The 22,554-nt window shown below is 37.2% G+C and overlaps 1 protein-coding gene across 1 annotated transcript; it reads right to left on the bottom strand.

The window, feature by feature from the left end:
• Positions 1–8,038: 8,038 nt before the first annotated feature.
• On the bottom strand, positions 8,039–22,296 carry LOC117287761. Its single transcript, XM_033768266.1, has 5 exons — positions 22,248–22,296; positions 18,679–18,732; positions 17,706–17,773; positions 16,514–16,615; positions 8,039–9,617 (listed from the first exon to the last, which is right to left on the bottom strand). The coding sequence occupies exons 2-5, from the start codon at positions 18,713–18,715 to the stop codon at positions 9,582–9,584; spliced, it is 243 nt and encodes an 80-aa protein (XP_033624157.1). The 5' UTR covers positions 18,716–18,732; positions 22,248–22,296; the 3' UTR covers positions 8,039–9,581.
• Between the last annotated feature and the right edge of the window lie 258 nt (positions 22,297–22,554).

Below are 22,554 nucleotides of genomic sequence, written 5' to 3'. Positions count from 1 at the left end.
GCGTGTGGAGACCGCTGCTCTCAGTAAAACCCAGTGGTGGATATAACCCGAATACAAGCCATCGCGAGTGTTCATGAGCGTCCCGAAAGACATTGTATCTGATCTTACTTTGATGTTTTTGTTACTCTTTCAGAATCCTTTCATCACGTCGCAAGAACACACAAACATAAAAAAAGAAGACAAAAAACTAAAACATAAGACAGACGGACAAATAATGTCAATTGCAACAAAAGCCCGCCATTTTCATGAGGGAATTTAAATCGCTCGACACGCAGGAGCGAAGTTAGCAACAATCGATTGCGCTAAAGTGATTATCAACCGCCCCATGTTCTGGAATTTTAGAAACAGTTGGTTTTATTTCTATCGTAAGTCGATCGTAAAAAGAAGACAGAAGACCATAGAGGCAAATACCATCCTCGCGCCGTGTGGTGTACTGTGCGCTATTACACGATCGGAAAGTACCGGTACCAGACTACTTTCAAAATGAGTCTAAACACAGGGCTTCAAGCGTACGGTCTCACTATTGTGGTGGTTGTTTGTTTGGTGTTCTTTTGTTTATTATCTCTACAGAGTTATAATACAACAATTGGACAAAAAAGTATGCATGAATCATAAAAGACATAGGCACCTGAGGACTTGTCAGGGGCAAAACAAAGATAGTAATAGCTTATTCTCTAAAAAAACAAAAACAAAACAAAATCACTCAAGAAGACAAAACACCGAGGACACGGTAACTATAAAAAAAATTGAATAGAAAATTTACATGGAATAAAACAAATGTTGTGTTCATTAGAGGTATGACCCAACTAAATAGGGGGAAACAGAGCATGCCTCATTGAAATGTAAAGGCTCTCAAATATCCAATTCTGGACAGATTTGAGAGCCCATGAAAAAGGGAATTTTGCCCAATTATAACATGGGAGTTGTTGAATTCTAGCTTGAGGTTTTTGGGTGACATAGACATTGAAATAAATAGTCCTTCATGGTGAAAGGTGAGGGAACCTTTTTTCAAGATTGAAGCTTTGACGTTTGGGACAATTACACTGCTGTAGGGCGGGTTTTCCCTTAAGGGAGAGTGCCTCGCCGGGCATGGGGACTCCCCAATCAACTTTAGCAGAGGATCAAATTAAAAAGTCAATGAACAACTTCCCCTTTACTGTAGAGCGATGTAAGACTCATTTAGTTCGAATATTTAGCATTCTACAATGTTTGCTATGGGTGTTTAACCCTACATCGATGTGAGTTAGTACTGCAGTATACGCAATACTTTCCTGACTACTGTGAACGGGTGGTCTTCGAACCCACAACATTTTCAATTCCAGAGCACTGTCTTTAACCAACTAGACCACCGATATTGCTGGTAGCTAGAGGCAGTTCACTTCCTACATTCTTAAACATGGGAGTTAACACTTGGTGGGGTGCACCCTAAGAGAGAGGGTCACTCCTTTAACTCCATGTCAACCATGTTCGTGATCACGCTGACGGCCTATACTGTGTCAGGTTCCCAGCACTCGTAAAGTGTTCTACATTACTGTATTCGCTAATCCCCAAGGGAGCCAGCCTACTCTCCTTACATGCTATGCCACTATAAAGGGAGCGGTGGTAGGTGTGTATTTGTTCCATCTACATGTGCACACATACTGGTGCATTACCATTCTTCGTCGAGTTCATGGCTATTGCAGCTACGGCTAAACTTTGGCAATGTTCACATTAAGTAGGATTTGAAACTTTGCATAGTGGAAATACGATATGGAAATGTTTTGCGGTAACACCAGGTAACGACTATCTCTAATGAGCTGGGGTGGTTCTGAAAAGAACCGTTGGTTTCAACTCGACGTTTCGATCAGTATGTTCTGATCGCCTTTCAGAAGACGATCAGGGCATATCACTGATCAAAACGTCGAGTTGAAACCAACGGTTCTTTTCAGAAGATGATCAGAGCATACTGATCGAAACGTCGAGTTGAAACTAGCTGTTGTTTTCAGAACCATCCCAACTCATTTGAGATAGTCATTACATGGAGTTACCGCAAAACCTTTTTCAATGATAACACGGTATCTCTTATCCCCGTGGAATACAGCCCCGGGTTTTTTTCACCCAATGGTGACCCTGACGCACACTTACACTGTGTCCCCTTACTCAAGAGCATTGGTGGCTATTCTATTTCCCGGGGGGTTTGCCCATTTCCCTTGGCAAATCGGGGGAAGACCAGGGGTAAAGCGATCATCGTGTAGTGTGAAAAGACCGGCCGTTTTACCCCGGGCAACCCCGGGTAATAGAGTAGTGTGGATCAATGGCTTAACCGCGTCTTTTTACAGTATAACCAATGATTCTTATAAAACACCCTTTTTGAAAGCACGGTTTTGGGCCTCGGTTCTAACGTACAGGACCTGTTTCCCCTTTGAAACCCCGTTTCTTACTTATTTATTTGTATATAAAGCCACGTCTGTACTGCATTACTTGCAAACATTGCTCCCATTGGCTGGTGGCGTCTGTATGACAATGTCATTTTAGCACCATTCATCACACATGATTTCTCGCAAGGCCAGTATTAAGGGGGGAAATTAAATCAGATACAGAAAATAGATGAAAAGAAAATTGCAAAAATGGTACACAACATAAACTGTTTCCTTTTAAGGCACTGGGCAGTATATTGGTATTTACTCAAAATAAGAGTGTAAGCATAAAACCTTACTTGATAACGAGCAATGGAGAGCTGTTGACAATATGAAACAGTGTGAGAAACGGCTCTCTTTGAAGTATTCGCAGGTTTTTTTCGGACAGAGGTAATTTCTCACACAAGTATTAAAAGACTTCAGGTCTGAAGCCTTTTTTAGGCATCTGAAAGTACACAAATGTGTGCAACAACGGTGTTTTTCTTTCAGTATTTTCTTGCAACTTCAATTACCAATTTAGTCCAGATTTTTACAATTTTGTTTTGTATGCATAAGTTTGGGTACACAAAGTGAGAATACTAGTCTATGACAATTACCAAAGGTGTCCAGTGCCTTTAAGTTTGTAGTCGGACCAACCAATAACACACAAACACACACAACAATGCAATAATCACACCGGTAAACCGTTTTAAATGCCGAGGTGAAAGCAAGTGACACGTTTAATATCTCAAAAAATAGTTGTGACACCACTTAATAGGTGTCCGTTTTTTACATTCCATTTCAAATTAAGCCTAAACGTCCACACATTACAACACTTTTTAGAGACAACGATGACAAATGACATGATTAATAATTATAATATTAGTACTCGATTAGGACTTGAGTTGAGCATGTATGCCAATTCGGCAACAATATGCTTTTTGGTGGTATAATTTTGAAGCGATCACTGCATAATTGTCATTTTGATTCCGTTGTGTGCACCAGACTCAAAAATGAATCAAAAGTCAGAACAAAATGTTAACATAACATATTCCCGCCACAATTTATACTTTGTTTTAAAGGAAATAATATATATTTTGACTCTATTATTAAGGTGCAAGCTATACTAATTAGAAATTAAAAAATACACCGAAGAAAATTCAACCATTATTATTTTGAGACAAAACAGTGGGTTTATAATCTTTACATTGTTTTTCAAAAACGGTTTAATTAATTGTAACTTACAATGACATGTAGTAGTCCCGGCCAATTTTATATATCTTCCATCCTGGTAGTAGTTAAAAAGTATGACAGTTGTTTTCAGAACTGAGAAGTCTCCCGAACATCCGATAAATCTACTCCGCGGTATAGAATACAGAAAGACAATTCTCTAAAAACAAACTCTACCTAGCAAGTAGATACACACATGGTGTTGCTGCAAAACAATATAATTTTTTTTATATATTGATACCGTACCATGCAATGCCCCAAGTCCTTAAAAACATTATCAGTTTTGGATCGTCCATGTTGTTTATGTGTGACTCAGGGTGGAACCAACCTCAACTTCTGAACCCTCACATCTTCTTTTGATTTCTTTTGCGACCAGGCGATACCTACAACATTCAAAGCTAATGATTTTGTAACCGTCGTTGTTGTTGTTTGTTTTTAATGCAGATGCTATTATCGTTGCTTTTGTTTTTTGTTGTTCTTGTCGTCGCTGTTTAATTAGTGTTGTTGTATTTGCTGTTGTTGTTGCAGTTGTTGTTGTTGTTGTTACTGTCGCTGTTGTTGTTGTTGGTGTTGTTGTTATGTGGATTGATGCTGTTTTTGTGTTAATGTTGCTGTTGTCGCTTTTGTTGTTGCTGTTTTTTATTTCATTTTGTTAGTTATAATATTGTTCCTGTTGTTGCTGTCATTGCTAGTATTGTTGTTGCTGCTGATATTGATGGTGTTGTCGCTGTTGTCGTTGTTGTTTTGGTGTTGTTGGTGTTGTTGTTGCTCATTTACTTATATCAGTTGGGTACTGAACTATTACTCAACTTGGAGATAGAAAAAGCAAAACATTCCCAACTACAAATTTGAAACTAGCGAATTTTGTCGGATCTTTTCTTTTTCGATGAGAGTTTGCACGCGGACTTAACTGGGTGCTCACTAAATATTGAGGCAAAACGGCCAGAGCTAAGATTTGGTTTTGGTCGCCTTAGTGTTTTTAAAATAATATGGTCTTAAATTAGTTTAAAGGTTTAGGTTGTCAAACGCCTTTTAAAGCCATTGGACCCTTTCGGTAAACAGTGTTGTCCAAGGCCCACACTTTGTGTACCACAACTCTATATCAAATAACAAACCTGTGAAAATTTAGGCTCAATCGGTCATCGAAGTCGGGAGAAAACAACGGAAAAACCCACTCTTGTTTCCGCGCATTTCGCCGTGTCATGACATGTGTTTAAAATAAATCCGTAATTCTCGTTAACGAGAATTTATATTGTTTTGCTGTTTTCTCAAAAAGTAAAGCATTTCATGGAATAATATTTCAAGAGAAGTCTTTCACCATTGCCTTCTGTAAACCCTGTAAGTTATTTGTAAATCTGTGAACTTTTTTTTTTCCGGAACCGAAAGGGTCCAATGGCTTTAAGTGCTTTTGAGGAAACTGACTTAACATAGGTTTTAAATTAGCAACTAAGTAAATAATTTGAACAAACAGGGTAGTGTTGTTTTTTGGCACAGTGACAAAATGCAATTTCGGAGATAACAATAATAAGGTATACAATTTTTAAGCGATAATCTGTACAGTGCGATTACATGTTAGGTTACATGGCATTTTATGCTAGTATAGTAGTATGGCACCAAAAGCTTAGGCAATAATGCACATCTAAGCACATCTTATTATGCACGAGTGCGCTGGCTTCCTTTTAGTACACGTTAAATTTAAATATTAAATATAATTACATTTATAGCAACTTATTGGGATCATAAAGCGAAACATGGTTCCGCTTTTTTCCGCGAACGCATTTTATTCCTCTTTTCCCAAAATGAAATATTCTTGTATTAAGAATTTTTCGTTAGCAAAACAAAAACCACGACAATCAGTTGTATTACAACCATACGTAATATAACTATAACCTATTACATGATAAGTGTCAAATAGTTTAACCACAAGTGCGGATAACAATCTCTAAGCGTGCACGTTTACATTAAGACCCTTTTGCAACAACTTGTATAATTTAGAGTAATGGTTAAAATTAATATATTATTATTTGTTTTAATATAGTGTCGTATTTTTAAGGCACAAGCTTTCTAGACGATGCAGCCTCCATTGCCTCTGTGAGGTCTCGGCCATGCTCGTCATACATACGCTTCATCGTCGTCAAGAGAGGACACAACACATAGGTTTGGGCATTTTTGGGCGACATTAAGCGCTTGGTGGCGCTGAGGCACCCCCCCAAAAAAAAAAAAATAATAATAATAAATAAAAAAAATAAATAAATAAAATAAATAAATAAATTAAGGACCGAAAGACTGCGTTAAAAATAGTTGACTGTTGTACAAACCCTGATTGATGAGAGGTTTTAAAAGCACCGGACACCTTTATTTCCAAAGACCAGTTTTGTCGAATAATAAACATGTATAAATTTTGGACTCATTTGGTCATTGACTGTGCAAGAGAACAATGAACGAAAAACACCCTTGTTGCGCAATACAAGGCTTCAGCTGAGGTCTTCAATTATTGAAGTGCGAAATTACCTCTTTCTCAAAAACTACGTTATTTTAAAGGGAGACGTTTCTCACAATGTTTTACAAGGTAAGTTGTTATGCTAATAATTATTTTGAGTAATTACCGATAGTGTTCAGTGCCTTTAAGTTTGCGTCAAGTTCAATTCATCAACATAAATTGTATAGACCATGATTGAATGTGTCCATTTCATTTCATTTTAAAAAGAAATATCGAAAATTTAGCTAAACCACTTGCTGTAATTTCTGAGCGCCCAGACGCCAAAAAATCGCCTAATCGCACCCAGTTATTTATAACTATAACACATTGACCAGTGTACTGTTTCATTAACCAGTTTAACTTGAACAATACCGCATTTTAAAGACAAATTTTCTGTTCTACATCTAATAATGACAATAAATACGGAATAGTTTGATTTGATCGAGATATTATTTTTTACAAAAAATCACACGACAAAAGAAAAGATATGAATAATGGCTATAATGAAGTATTTGTTTTTGTTTTAAATTCGTGTATCAATTGGCTCCTTATAGAGGCAAAGAGTTTGGGTAATTATTTTAATTATTGAACTCATTGCTGTGTGGTTTTTGCTTTTTCTCAAAAACTTGATGACTTACGAAGCTGAAACTTCTACGGGTAATTACAAAACGAATTTCAAAACGGTCTTGATCTAAGGACGCAACATGCCGTGACTGGGAATCGAACATGGGTTTGATTTCACATAGAGTGGAAGGCCAAGTCACACTGCAGCGATAACGATAACGATAACGATCACGACCCAAAGAGAACGCATTATATTGGTTGAATATTGTTCCACGCAGAATACGCACACGCTCATTCAACCAATAGAATGCGTCCTCTTTGCGTAGTTATATCGCTATTGTTCTCGTTTTCTCTGCAGTGGGACCGGGCATTAAGACTAGTCTTACCTCGAGTAAAAACCTCTTTAATCCAAAGTTCGGACGAGTTACTCATAAGGACAAGCCTTAAGCTGTTATACCCAAAACAACACGAGATTGGTATATTATAGGCCCGTTTCAAAACCACGGCTTCGGCTTTGGATTCGGCTTGAGGCTCCGTCCTCTCGTCTGAAGCCCTAAGTGCGTATACGCAAAGCACGTGTAAAATGTCAAATCAACCAGCGGGGCCAAGCTAGCCTGAGCCGAATCCAAAGCCGAAGCCGTCGTTTCGAAGAGGGCCTATGTTAGGACTAACCCTTGAACTCAGTTTTTCTTCCGTTATCCCCTGGTAAGTTAGTTATGCCTGACGCGTAAACGATACACGTATTCATACATTTTCAAAACAACGGAAATGAATGTTCAAGGAGGGAAACTGTCATCTCACAGGTGATCTTGTTGGGTATCAGGTTACCCTCCAGGATCAGAAAATAAAAGTGTCTGGTGTCAAGTACGATATCCAATATTATTTAATATTTCAAGATCCATCAGGTCGACAATTCGTCAGGCATACACGATTGAAGTGGGGCCTGCGTCACGGATGCGACATGCTTTATTCATTATTTGCTCGTGGTGGAACTAAAACCCCAATGCGTTGGCGCTGGTTGGGTTGTTATAAGTTCCCTTAAAAGCATTCTATGGTACACACTTAGAAAAAAAGAGAGATAATTATGTGCGTGCATTCTTAAAGGGTGGATGTAACTTTTGTAGGACAAAAAACACAATGTCCACAGATTTACACTAAACTTATACAGTTTGAAGATAATGATAGTAGAAAGCTTCCTTGAAAATATTACGTGCCGAGGTGCGGTAGTTTTTGGGAAATGAGTATAACAATGTCATAAAAATAATTTTCGTCTCATGAGACGAACATTATTTTAATCATTAACAAACGTATTTTCATGACATTGTTTTACTCATTTCTCAAAAACTACAGCACCTCAGTAAGTAAGATTTGAAGGGGAAGCTTTCCACTATCATTATCTTCAAACCCTGTAAGTTTAATGTAAATCTATGGACATTTTGAAAAAGTATCCAAATCCTTTAAGCGAAAGGGAATGTGGTAAAGTGCATGTATTTATCAGTTTGACCTAAGCACGATTATGTGGGGCTTTTTTGGTTTGTTTAAATATTCTCTATTGCGAATTAATGGTGTACATGGGGCAGGTGGAAAAAAAGTAAAACAGTTTAAGGAGATCTGGGGAATATGGAAATGTGTGTCCATACTTTCCCGTGAAAATGGTATCTTGAAATCTCGAATTAAAATTTTTTACCTCAAAATACTATTTCAGACAGAAGTTTTGAGGGAACGAAATCAAGTTTTGAGGGACCGAAATGAAATGGGAGAAAATATATTGTTTTTACCTTGTCCATTTTGTTGTTGTTGACCTGACCCTTTAAGGGCGAGTCCGTACAAAAAACTTTGTTATGAATTTGCAGCTCACTAATATACAGCACTTTTTTACTCTATGTGCAATTGTTATAGCTCACTACAAATGCATCAACGTATTATGTTGGCCGATAAATATTGCCACCTTTATAGCCGGTCGCGGTATCGATTTTTCCGGGACAAAGCCAGTGCAATTAAAATGGTGGGAAGGAATAAACGCGTTGAGCGAAGGGCGTATACCGGATTCGTATATTTCGATAACTTCTACCCATGTCTACCCTTCTAAACGACAATGGAAATAAGTTAATATTGATATTCAAAATATTATTATCATTTGAAATTGGGGAAAAGTAGCCGATAATTCAAAAAGAAACAATGTGACGATTAGATTAACAAGTTGTGTTCCGTTTCAGCACCAGTAACCCTAGCCGCAAATTCAGACTCCTTGGAGGTGTGACGTCAGACATTCAGACTATTTGAATAAGGGCATGTCCCTGACTATGCGTTCCATTAAGTGGCTCCGTGGCGCCTTCCAATTTGAATTGTTTGGCAAACTTGTTCATACCTGTATTCGCATATTATTACTATACATATTATTATTTATAATTATATTGATTATCAATAAAACCTGATCGATAGGAGACAATGTCCTATCAAAAGGAGGTCAGAAATAGTTCACATTTGAAACAATTTACTTGCGTTTGATTTAGTAAATTTACAGATTCTGACAGATATGCTATACTTTAAAATCGTTGTCATCACCTTTCCATTTGTCAGTGTCCACGTGTGGTGTTGTATAACAGTACACCAATATGGTAAAATTACGTTATCCAGAGTTATACACAAAGTACTCAGGTCTTGAAAAGAAAAGGGTTTCATTTAAATGAGATCTCATTTGATGATAAAATCAAAGAATTAATAAGTTGATTAAAAAGTCAGATTGTAGTTCCGAGACAAACAACATTTAACTAGTTCTTAATTATAGAAATGATAAAAGATGTATTGAAATAATAAGCGGTTTTTACAATAAAAACCATCGCCACGTGTCGTCCAGGTTTGTTCGATTTGTTGCCATCGTTTTTTGTATGGCGCTCCATACAAACCGAGCTCTCTTTGGAAAGGTCACGTGGTTACATGGTTGAATCTGCGACCGCCTCCTTCAGTAACTGTTGAGAGAAAAAAAAAACACGAGAAATCGAAGAGATTGTTAGACTATTTGTTGATATACAAAGGACAAGGCTATCAGATCTAGGCTATGACCTCATTTTTTTTTTCTCGGTACACGAAGTGGGGACTTGAGGAGAGAAAAAAAGAGGTCCACAAGGTGTAGGGACTTAATGCACTATGTGGACCTACACGCCTATACACAATTCTCTGTTGCATGTAAATGAACATTCCTTTGTTTATGTTCTTTTTAAGACAATAACAAAAATATTACACAAAGATCAAGGCTAGATATATAGGCTTTGACCTCCTTTTCAAACTTTTGTTGTACGAAGTATGGACCTGAGGAAAAAATGAGGTCCACATGTTGTCGGGACTTGAAGCACTATTTGGACATATACACCCGTACGCATAAAGGCTGTAATTCACCTAGGTGGAACAGTCCTTTGTCCATGTGCATTTAAGAGAAAAAAGGTATTACATCACCTATGTACTAAGTTTGGACCTGAGGAGAAAAAGAGGTGAACACGATGTAGGGACTTAAAGCACTATATGGACTTGCAAATATACACCAGCTCTGTGTTGCATGAACGTATGAATATTCCTTTTTTCATGTGTTTTTTCAGAAATAAAAATGTATTGTATATCGACAAGGCTAGATCTTGGCTATGACCTCCTTTTCATTTTCTTTGACGAAGTGTGGACCTGGTGAGAATAAAAAAAGGTCCGCAAGATGCAGGGACTTGAAATGTGGACTCACACACCTCCACAAATAATAAATTAATGGATCTCTGTGTTGCATACTGGTACATCCTGTGGACATTCTTTTGTTTTGTCGACTTAAGAAAAGCAAAGTCTTCAGCACTGTGTGGACGTGTGTTTGTCCACAAAGTTGTTCCTTGTCGTGCACCCCTTTCACGTTTTAATATATTATTATATGTATGTTTTAATACTGAAGCAGATGATACTTTAGCTGGTAACCTAATTTAGTGGCTACTTTTGCGCTTAAGTAGCTTCACATTTTAGGCCTGATCTTATTACTGACATGGGTTCACTCTCGATCCTTCACGGGCTTGTCGGGTCATGAATAGAATCGAAGCTGTGAACGTGGAAGATAACACATGTACACGGGAAGACTCTGCCTATACTAAACCCTACTCCAAGACGTGGCATTGCCATTACAAACAGTGATAAGTTGGGTAGTCATCATGTTACGGCCATTTTGTGGTCAGTTTCCCATTCCAACCAATACACCTTTAAACCAAGGCGGTAAGCAACAACAACAAAATGGCCCAGTTTTGTTCGTAAGCAACAACAAAAATGAAGCAGTTTTTCGGTTTATTAGATCGCTTTACAAAGACGAGGGCAGGCCAATACTGTCCCCATAAATCATACTTTCGAGTTTGTGAAGTATCCGTAATAATACTGCTGTACCGCAAACCAAAACCCTGTATCGATCCATCATGCACACACACATAATCAACCATTTTGATATAATATCTATACGTGTCTACAGAGAGTACTGAACCTGGATCTTTTACAGCTTAGTCTTAACTTGGGTTTTACAGTTGACATCATGGATAGCAGAGAATCAAAACTAACATCATAGGGTGTTAATATAACATCAATGTATAATTTGTTTAATGAAATGAGTGTTTTAAGATTTTTAACAACTCATGGTGTACAATCATCTTGATTCTTATACTGTTATCTACATGTGACAACACCCATGGTGTTAATTTAAAGGCAGTGGACACTATTGGTAATTACTAAAAACAATTATTAGCATCAAACCTTACTTGGTAACGAGTACTGGAGAGCTGTTGATAGTATACAACATTGTTAGAAACGGCTCCCACTGAAGTGACGAAAATTTCGAGAAAGAAGTAATTTTTCCACGAGTTTGATTTCGAGACCTAAGAATTAGATTTTGAGGTCTCAAAATTAAACATCTGAAAGCACACAACTTCGTGTGACAATGGTGTTTTTTTTCTTTCATAGTTATCTCACAACTTCGAGAGTTTTTACAGGTTTGTTATTTTATGCATTATGTTGAAATACACCAAGTGAGAAGACTTGTCTGTGACCATTACCAATAGTGTCCAGTGTCTTAACACCCCGGTTTTTGCATTGAAGGTGATTACAAACGCTTGTTAGTTGTGTAACTTCGGTTTGGCCAAAAGCAAAGTCTGAGAAAGCTCTGTATTCAGATTAAACAGTGTCACATGCATACATAGATAGATCCGAACCCGAAGTTGTGGGTTTGAATCCTACCAAGCTGAATTCTTAGTGACTATATTCAAAGCAACTATAGTCTTTGTGCTTTAAAAAAAAAAAAAAAAAAAAAAGCGTGTATTTTTTTTTTTAGAGCCACCACTTCTTCAAATAATTCATTCGTCATTAATGACCCGGATGTTATGTCTCAATTAACCTGACCCATTTGAAAATGCAACTCTGTTTATAGCACCTTTTACAAGGTGCTACGGCCAGAATACATGGAGCGTAAAACACATCCACCGCCAAATCAAGACACTGTCCACTACTTGAGAATGATTTGAATCCTAATATTTCGAGGTAATCGTCCAAAATGGAACACTGTGGCCGTTTCCTTTTAGCGTGGCTGGCCTACCCACGCATGCCCGACCGGGAAAACCCAGTCATGTGAACCAGTTCCTCGAAATTTAGATGTTCGGTGAGCGTGGTGGTTGAGTCAGTGACTGCGAGTGACTTGTCTGGTCGCAACGCACCCATGGTACGTTGTACACGTTTTATTTTTGATGATGAGTTGTTTTCCTTTTTTATTCACGTAGGGATGAGTTGTTGTCTATCTAGTGTGTTGTTGCCTTGTTCATGTGTTGTCTGTGTTTAATATAACCTAGTTTGTCTGCTGAACTAGTAAATTTGGTTTCATCTATCATATACAATTGAGATACTGATTTTGTACACAAAGGATGCTGGCAGTTTTTTTTTTTTTTTTTTTTGCACCATCCGAACCAAATCATCAACTCATGTTGATTGACCCCACCCATCCCTTTAGGACATTGGCATGGTCCAGCTTAGGATGTCAGGTCACGGGATGACCAGTTTGTACGGCACGTGTAAAATGTTTGGTACCTTTGGTAAACCAAGTGTTTGGCAATAATGAATCCTTATTCACTATGATTGAAGATGTATGTAATATAAAATCACAGAGCAATGTTTTTAGGAGAGTCGCGCAAATCCGTAACGATTGTACGTGCTAACATAATTTGGGTATCGTGAGACTAAATTGTTTTCGTGAAAATGTTTAGCCATTTCTCAAAATTGACATCTCAGCAAGTCATACTTTAAGGGAATTTTTTACCATTATTATCATTAAACCATTGTGTGAAGGTAGGTGTTTTGTGCCGAACAAAAAGTACCAAAAACTGTTTCAAAAAATGTAAATATTGCAATATAAGTCGGCATGTGTTGACAACGGTCTTCACTGTATTGAAAATAACAATAAAAGCACCGTCTCAAAAAAACCTTATGGAATAACATGTGGACTAACAACAAGACTAAAGGCTCCCTTTAAAAAAAAAAGTCAAAATGGCCAACTTCAAAGCAAAATGCCAAGCTATCAGACAAAGACGAACACAAACTTCTCCAACTGTACCCAATGGGAAATGTCAACAATATCAACATTTACGAGTCACGGGAGTTAACCCAAGACGAGAACTCCAAACACTCCAGGAAAATCAATTTGTGCAATAACCCCTCGGAAATACTACACTTGATTCCATTTTAGCCTCTGGAAACAGCGATAAATCTACCGGTGTCTGTTGACTCTGCTTGCGCGATTTATATTGACTCGTCAGCCATTTTGTAAAAACAAAACAGACGCAGCCGTTAATGTTTCATAGGAAATGAACTCCAGCTACGCCACGCAACTAGAACTCTCTACCACTTAATCTTAGATCTTGCCTTTGTCCATAAAATTCAAATCTCTACCAAAACTTATCTCACAGATTTACAATGATTGTTGTGTTTGTTTTTCTTTCGTTTTGTTTTTTGGGGGTTTATTGCTCCCTGAACACCCATCAGGGTACAGGTATGTGCGCAATGCAAGTCTCTTTAATAAGTATTAGTTTGTGTTGCATGTGATGCAGTGTTGCTATGACTTCATTGTATACAAACGCTATCAGTACAAGACCAAAGCTCTAAATTTGACAAATAGATACACAGATAGCTCTCACATTGTATGGATTGTGTGATATGACCCACGCGCAATCGTTCGAACCAGGAAGCTAATCAGAGACGTCACGGCAACTCGCGCGACATTTTTTTCGCTCCAATTAATTCGCGGCTATGGCGGGGGAGGAAAGCAAAACCTTGGGTTATAATTTTTTTTATATCTTCTCGCTGGATTAACATGAAATCTATGCCGGAGTTGACTGAACTTGGTGTCAAGGAACATCTCTATGTTTGTTTAGCTGAGGATATGACGACACCAACGTGTTGTGTGCTGTAAATTAATTTGTGGCAATGAGTTTTGATTATAATCTCTTGACTATTTTTTGTAAACATCGTTTCGTAAAATGATCCGTGAATCAACTCCTAACTGACCAAAAGGGGTTTATCCCCGCCTTTTTTATGTGTGTATTTTTTGTAAACATAAAGCTAAAGTATGCGTCATTACAAGATATAAAACAAAACAGTTGAACAGCTAAAAACTATCTGATGTATATTGCCTTTTTAGAGGAATCAAAGGGAAGGCCTTGTACACGATAGACGAAGCAGACTAATAATGATCGGGTGTGATCTAACACTTCAATGGTGACTTGAAAAGCACTGGACACTTTTTGGTAGTATTACAAAATAAATATATATATCAGCATAACAACTTATTTGGCAAAGAGCAATGGAGTTGCTTTCTTTAAGTTTTTATTCTAATTGTTCTTATATATGGTTTGGAAACAGTTGGTTGTATAATTAGTTTTGCTTCTGAAAATAATGTTTTTTATTTCGCTTTCGCCTTGAGCCCTGGCATAAGACGCTATAATACCCTTACTATTATGGTGAAATAACATGGTGAGAATTGATTACCTCTAGAGTATCGTATTTTGTTTTTAGAAAGAGGTAATTTCTCGCTGAAATTATTTGATTTTGAAAAAAGACTTCAGGCTTGAAACTTTTTTCGGACATCTGAAAGCACTATTGTGAAACAAAATGTTTTTCTGTCATTACTCTCCTGCAACTTCGATGACCAATAAAGCCCAAATGTTCACATAATAACTTGTTATTTTATGTATATGTTGGGTTACACAAAGTGGGATTCCTAGTCGTTGAGCATTACCAAAATGTGCCCAGTGCCTTTAAACTGTCACATGGGGAAAATAAACAGACGCTCCAACAGTCAATATTCTGATGCTCTCTTTGTACACAGCTCCCAATAAAGTCCCTTTGTGTCCTTTTTTGACGTTGAACCTCAGGGACTCTCCGAAGGCACAATTTGTCACGCTCGATTAAAAAATGCGTTATTCTTCAATCATCCATCGTGGCACTAATTAGGTTGATATCACATCCAATGGGCCGCAAATTCTCAGCCCTCTCCGAACCAAAAGAGAGAGACAGAATCCACATCTATTTTACATATCAATTGGTGCTAAATTGCACCTTGTGGCCCATTGAAGCCCTCGACATTGATGGAGTGTTGTGTCTGTTATCCCTCCACATGAAGCTTCATCATTCAACGACGAGTGTTTCGCTGAATTATTTTTTCTTTTTCTATACAACATGAATTAACAACGAAAAAGTGATGCATTTATTGCCTCTCGCACAAAAGGAGTAAACGCGTATAATGATGTGGAGCAATATACTTTTGACAATGTATATAAAAGTTGTTCATCTATATGAATAAATAACACAAACATGATGCATTTCTCTGCCAAAAAAAGAGTAAACGAATAATATATGATGGGGAGAAATTTACTTTTTTTTTTTTACTATTTGTTCATCTATACATTAATTAATAACAAAATAAGTGAAGCTTTTGTTGCCTCGCCCACAAAAAGTGTACATTTTTTTTGGGAGCAATATACTTCAGTTAATGTATACAAGAACAAAAGAGCTTCTTAAATTCATTTTCAACTTTCAATTCAATCAACTTTTATTTCCATTTTTTTTGAACAAAAAGAATAATAAACCAATTAAGTACAATTAGTTAAGCATAGGACAGTCAAGGACGGGTTAATGAAATAGTTAATGAAAACGAAATGATCAAATACAATGTAATGATTACGGAGCAATATTGGGCATTTTTAGAAGCCCGAAAATCTTGTTTTCAAATGCAGAAATGAGTGACGGATATGCGCGCCATAACTATAAAGAAGCCACTTTAATTTTAAAACTATTTCTGTGACGTCACTCTATTGTTTAAAGTGGAGATTATTTTTTGCAAATCTACACTTTCGTTACAGATTCGTAACATTAGCTACAGTTTGGTGTAGATTCATTTTAAGTAAATAGTTGAACTTGAAAATTAGTTGAACACAGCTGAAAATATGTTGTTCCAGTTTACAATAACATTTCCCAGCTTAGGAAAATCACTTTAGGAACACAATTTACATTTAGTTGAGCAAAATGACGTTGTACCCGATAAAGTTGCAAGCACTAAGGTAGGCCTATATATTTTGTTAAGTAATTATAAAATCAATGTGACCAACCGTCGTTCGGAAACACAAACGAAATAAGATTGAGAAAATCAAATCATTTAAAACAGCTACATATAAACATGGGGAAAAAAAAATTAGAGTATAGACTCTAAAGTGTAGATTCGTGAATACAATGTACTCGCCTTCGGCTCGTATGCTCTATTCACGAATCTACACTTTCTCGTCCATTCTCCTTAACATAAAGTAATCTATTCATAACTAACCTTGATGATTCTTTCTTGCCAGACAGGCGTGAAGGTACGGTAGACGTCGTCAAATAAACACTGGGAATCTCCACTTTGTAGCTCGGTTACGTCACTCCACTGCTGGTATAAATGAACAACAACAAAAAGTAATATCTCAATTAAAAAACCTCATTTAAAAAAACACAGCCCAAGGATTAACAAACCGTGAAAAATAGCGGTAGTTCTATTATTTTGACACCCTGTGTTGTAAAATCCCCTGACGAGTCACGCTAAGGTAAGGTCTACGGTTAGAGTTGGGCTTATGATTAGGGTTAGGAAACTGTACTAGGGGTGTCGAAACATAATGGGTGTAATCCTTTCATTTTGTTGACCATGTGTGTTTTAATTTTTTCCTTCAACCAAAATAACTTGTACAAATCACCTCCTTAACTGACGAATCTGTTTCAAGAATCAAATTGGACAACTTGGATGACTTTCCATTGATAAGTTTAATACAACTTATTTGTTTAAAGGCAGTGGACACTATTGGTAACTGTCAAAGATAAGGATGTGCATGAGGATTTTTTTGTTTTGATTTTCCTTTCTGGTAAATTGTTGGGGTACTTTGGGGGTTTCTTTGGCGACGACCTTCCGTGCTTTTTGCCAACTGAAACGTTGCGAAAGCTTAACCAATAAGCAGGTTGTGATATTGCAAAGAACAATTTAAAGTTTTGATGTTTTTTTTTTTTTTTTTTTTAAACTTATGAACCGTTTAAACCTGCGTCATTGGCTATCTAGTATTCTAGTTTCAACCACACATGTTGAGGTGTTCGCTCGCTTTGAAAACCTAGGTGGGTGAACAAAATTGTTATGTTTGCAAGTTTCCAAGATAATAATTTCACACTAATTTTGTCGTATATGGAATTTGAGGCATTGCATTATGAGGTAACAATACTATATTCTTTGGCTTGTGTTAACACCATGTGTATATCTATACTTGCTAGATGAAATAGAGGGCACTTTTCGAATCCACGGCTTCGGCTCCAGACTCGGCTCAGGCTAGCTAGCTTGGCCCCGCGGTTGTTTTAAACAATTTCGCGTTGGTTTGCGTATACGCACTCAGGGCCTAGACGAGAAGACGGAACCTGAAGCCGAATCAAAAGCCGAAGCCGTGGTTTCGAAAAGTGCCTATGTTCTTTTGAGAACTTGTCTTTCGTGATATTCAACTAACCTTGTCTTCTTTTCTTGTGGACGATTGTTGCCAATTAGGTTGGTTTTCTGCTGGATCCGTGCGTTTACCTGCGAAGAGAATAAAAACATAACGTTACATAACATAACATAACAATTAAAATCTATAATGCGCTATTCCATAAAGATCATAGTGCACTAGAAAGAAATCAACTTGGAAAAAGTCCTTAAAAGGACTTTACGATTCCCAAATGGCAGTTGGGAGTTTGTTCACTCCTGGGCAAGAAGAGTTGAACAAAAATTAATTGATGGAAAACTAACCTAATAACAATTTGACCTTGAATGTTTTAGGGCTTTTTCCACTCAGACAAATTTACTTATGATTAATGTTCGTAAAATTAATGTTATTTCATAAATTGCATCTCTTTTGTACAACATAACATTTTAATAATATTATTTCGGCAGTATGAAGACGCCACTAAATTTCTAAGATCAAATTATTTTTGTTATCAACTCAAAATCACAAAACCTGCAGTGACAAAATGATTTGTTTTCTTAAGATTTATTCATAAATACCCCAGCGAGTTTAGTTGATAGGTGGTCACATTTGGCGATGTGTAGAAAGTTGATGAAGACATAGATGCTGGAATTTTGTAACAACATGGTTTTAATCGGGCCAGTAATACATACCAACTTTTTATAAACCTGTCTTTTTCTTCAGCGCCTTTAACCCCAATTATTGGTGGATCTATGCGCTACAAGGCCCTTATAATGTGCTAAATAATTGGGCTCAGAATTAATCACTGCAATAACCTATCTCTCTGAAAGTTTGTATATACTCAGCGCCTTGAGTACCTTGTTTGGTAGATACCTGCGCTATATAAGACTTCGATATTATTATTATTAGCATACATTGCAGTTGGTTGTCTAAAGAAACAAAGTTGCTGGTAAAAATCGCTTTGTGTGACAAAGCCCTAAGACTACAATGCTACAAATATTGTTTTTACTCCACTTACATCTTAGAAGGCATCTTTCTTGAGCTTGTTGTACCATTGGGCGTGTACATCGACCTAATGTGATTGAGAAGGAATTCATTAGAAAAGCATAAGCTGGTATTATTTCCTCTTTGAAGGATTTTGGTACTTTTTGTAACAAAAAGCAGAAATGTTCACAAATTTACATTAAACTTACACAGTTTTAAGATAATGATATATTAAACAAGGCTTTCCTTAAAATATTGCTGGCTGAAGTGCTGTAGTTGTTGAGAATTTAATGAGTAGTAAAATAATGTTACGAAAATGCGTTTTACATGCTAAAATAATGTTCGTCTTTGGAGACGAAAAAACTATTTGTGTGACTTGTTTTACATATTTCTCAAAAACTACAGCACCTCAATAAGTATTATTTTAAGGTAAGCTTTCTACCACCATTGTTATCAAACCCTAATGTGAATCTGTGGACATTGTGTTTTGTGTCTAACAACAAAAAGTACCACGCCCTTTAATGTCAAAAACAATGAACATCAAGTTCATTTTAAAAGACACTGGGCACGTTTGGTAATACTTGTCAAAAAAACAGTATTCTTGGTGAATCCAAACATATGAATAAAATACCAACCCTGTGACAATTTGGGCTCATTTGGTCACCGAATTTGCAAGAGAACAGTAAAAGAAAAAGAAAAAAGAAAAAACCCTTGTTGTATTACCGTGTGTGCTTTCAGATGCATAATAAAGGGCTTCAGATTTCTTTTATTTTAGTGAGACTTTACCTCCTTCTCAAAAACTACGTTCTTCGGAGGGAGCCGTTCGTCACACTATTTTATCAACAGCTCCCCATTGCTCGTTTACCAAGTAAGTTTTAATGATATTACAATTATGTTTGGTAGTTACCAATACTGTCTAGTGTCTTTAAAGGCAGTGGACACTATTGGTAATTACTCAAAATAATTATTAGCATAAAACCCCCCTTGGTAACAAGTAATGGTGAGAGGTTGATAGTATAAAACATTGTGAGAAAAGGCTCCCTCTGAAGTGACAATTTTTCGAGAAAGAAGTAATTTTCCACGAATTTGATTTCGAGACCTCAAGTTTAGAATTTGAGGTCTCAAAATCAAGCATCTGAAAGCACACAATTTCGTTTGACAATGGTGTTTTTTCTTTCTTAGTTATCTCGCAACTCCGACGACCAATCGAGCTCAAATTTTCACAGGTGTGTTATTTTATGCATAGGTTGAGATACAGCAAGTGAGGAGACTGGTCTTTGACAATTACCAATAGTGTCCACTGGCTTTAAGGAAAGGTTTATTGCATTGAATGAGCCAATATCACTTATGCGAAATCATATTATTGTTTTTGTTTGTATGGGTAAAAACAATGCTTTATCCCCGATGCAAATAATATAACATCATTTACAACAAATTAATGTTAATATAAGTATTATTAATTTTAGCATTTCTCTCTATATAAAGGTACAAATAAGATAGCTCGTCCTCGCATTGGGCAAGGATGGGATGTGAACCACCTGTCGCGTTAGAGTGCAATGGTTTAAGGATAATGAGCAAGGGATCACAAAGCTGTCTGGCTGGCGCTCTGCACCGTATGCTCATATAAAATGTTGTATTCCCGTTTGGTTTGGAATGTGTGTGTCTTTTAAGACAGTCGTTTCGTTTCTTTTGTGCAGCACTAGAATAAAAAGTACATTCCGCACTTCTATTTACTATACCATCACTTAAATAGAGGTGAATGATTTGAAACCACAATTGGTAGGATGCAAGGGCATAGTACAGCAAAATCAACTGTTGGCAACTTGCTGTTTAATACATTGAGCAAAATGGAATGTGCTTTCCATGTTGTATTAACGTGCAGTATTTACAACAAAATACATCAATTTAGGACTGCTTTTGAACAACCAATTGCTGCTATCTCCGTGGGAACAGCTCGAAATTACAGTACACAAAATGGCACAATAAACCATTCGGCTGCGAGGGATATTACTGCATGACGCTGTACGGTCGGGTGTTTGTTTTTTACAAACTTGCCCAGAAAATACTGAAGCGGCTATTTCGTTTGGAGAAGTTATATGACTTGCAGCAAAGCCAGACAGCCAGACCGAGGCGCACCCCTCCTATGAGATCCGGTCTTGGTGCAACCCTAGCCGGCTGGAGTCAAACAAGGAAGAGATGTATTATCGAGGAGGGGTGAGTCGAATCTTAGTTCAAAAGCAATATAAACTTGTTGGTAATTGTTAAGGACCAGTATTCTCACTTGGTGTATCCTAAAATATGCTCAAGACTTCTGCTTAGCAGACAAATTGTTTAGCAAACATTTCTGATTAAGTAGCTCTATATGAAATTTGGCCCAGATTTTCATGTAGGCCCGTATAAATACGCCTAACGTAGTAAAGTGGTAAGCAAATGAATTTAACCTTCACTGACCAGATCCATTGACAGATCTCGGTCGATGCCGACTGTATAGGTTTTTTTCCCCTCACATCCCATGGTGCTAAAGAAAATACAAACCACACTTCTAAAATGTGATCTTGCTTTCTTGGACTTGTGTGCTTAGTTCTCGACAGTAGGTGGTGCGCAATATCGTTACACTTTAATTATAGAACAGGGATCAACTGCCTACAACTGCCTACACCAGAGGGTCATAAGGCAAACTGTGGCAAGAAATCAGTGATTTCCACTTTCTTTCTGAAAGTGAATCAAGTATGTCGATATCATGTGTTGTAACTGTGTTTACCATTCAACCATCGATGTGTACACACTTTATACTCGGTTGAGGTCCTACTTTCTTAAGTTATGTGTAAATGAATCCACTCGGGTTGGATTCGAACACATGTCCATACTGCATTGCTTCAGCAAACGTCTTATACAATATCACTTTAATAATTCGTAATGATTATGTTTTATCAACGCAACATTTTAAAATCTTCGATTAAACCATGTCCTTCAATAAAACTCACTCAGACATAAATATAGTCAAAGGATTTGGCCGATTCGGAATAAATGGGGCATGCTCGACAACGAACAATTGTATGGGATCGATTTGGGATCCTATAATAGACCAAACTCATATCGTTGGATTTTGAAGGAGTTAGACTGTATCCTTCATTGGATAAGGTTTAATAACATCAAAATCTGCAATTACATCCTCTTTGATTATCAATCTGTATATACATTCTTAGAATGATGTTTCTCTCTCCTGGTGGAGATTGGGTTGTCTCGCGTGATCTAGTCAATGGGCCGTATTCATAACAAATAGCAATTGCTTTTTCTAGGCTTTTGCTTACATCTTTATACATAATGTATGTATAAAGATGGCCCATTGTGTGTCCGACGGTTGTGCGGCACCATAATGTAGCCCGAGCCGTAAATGTAGCCTGACATGTTTGGGGCTACATTTAGGTCAGGCTACATTTAGGGCTCGGGCTACATTATGGTGCCGCACAGACGGTACTAGTGCTACATGTGGGCGGCGAGGGGGGGGGGGGAGTTAAAACAATCATGAAGCTAATTTGAAGTTAAGCCCGCAGGTTATTCCCTTAATTAAAAAATACGCTTTAGAATAATTAGAGAGCTCACCGGTACCCAATGAACACAAGTACTTTCTGACGCTTTTAGTTGAACAGTCACACCCTGTATTCAAGAAAGGAAGAAAGAACGATAAATGTAAATTAATCAACTACTGAATCTTCATTACAATTTTCAAATGTTAGATGCAAAATTATGAGTACAACATTATGGTGGAATATAATCACTCCTTAGAGACGAGCAAGCTGTGTTCTTCGTATACAAACATGTTCTTCGTATACAAACATGCTCTTCGAAAAGAAGGTAGGCCTATATATAGTTGAAACACTTTGCAACCCCACATTTTCAAATATTGCAT

This window comes from Asterias rubens, chromosome 3 (genome assembly GCF_902459465.1).
Source record: "Asterias rubens chromosome 3, eAstRub1.3, whole genome shotgun sequence".
Lineage (NCBI taxonomy): Eukaryota > Metazoa > Echinodermata > Asteroidea > Forcipulatida > Asteriidae > Asterias > Asterias rubens.
Note: the sequence above shows the minus strand (reverse complement) of the source record. Positions and strands in the feature narration are given on the sequence as shown.

Excerpts from the sequence above, each read along its gene's own strand:
- LOC117287761 (XM_033768266.1), bottom strand. The coding sequence starts at position 18,715 with ATGGTACAACAAGCTCAAGAAAGATGCCTTCTAAGAT. Across the intron at positions 17,774-18,678 it reads AGAAAGATGCCTTCTAAGAT|GTAAACGCACGGATCCAGCA; the intron begins GTAAGTGGAGTA and ends TTCTCTTCGCAG. Across the intron at positions 16,616-17,705 it reads CCACAAGAAAAGAAGACAAG|CAGTGGAGTGACGTAACCGA; the intron begins GTTAGTTGAATA and ends CATTTATACCAG.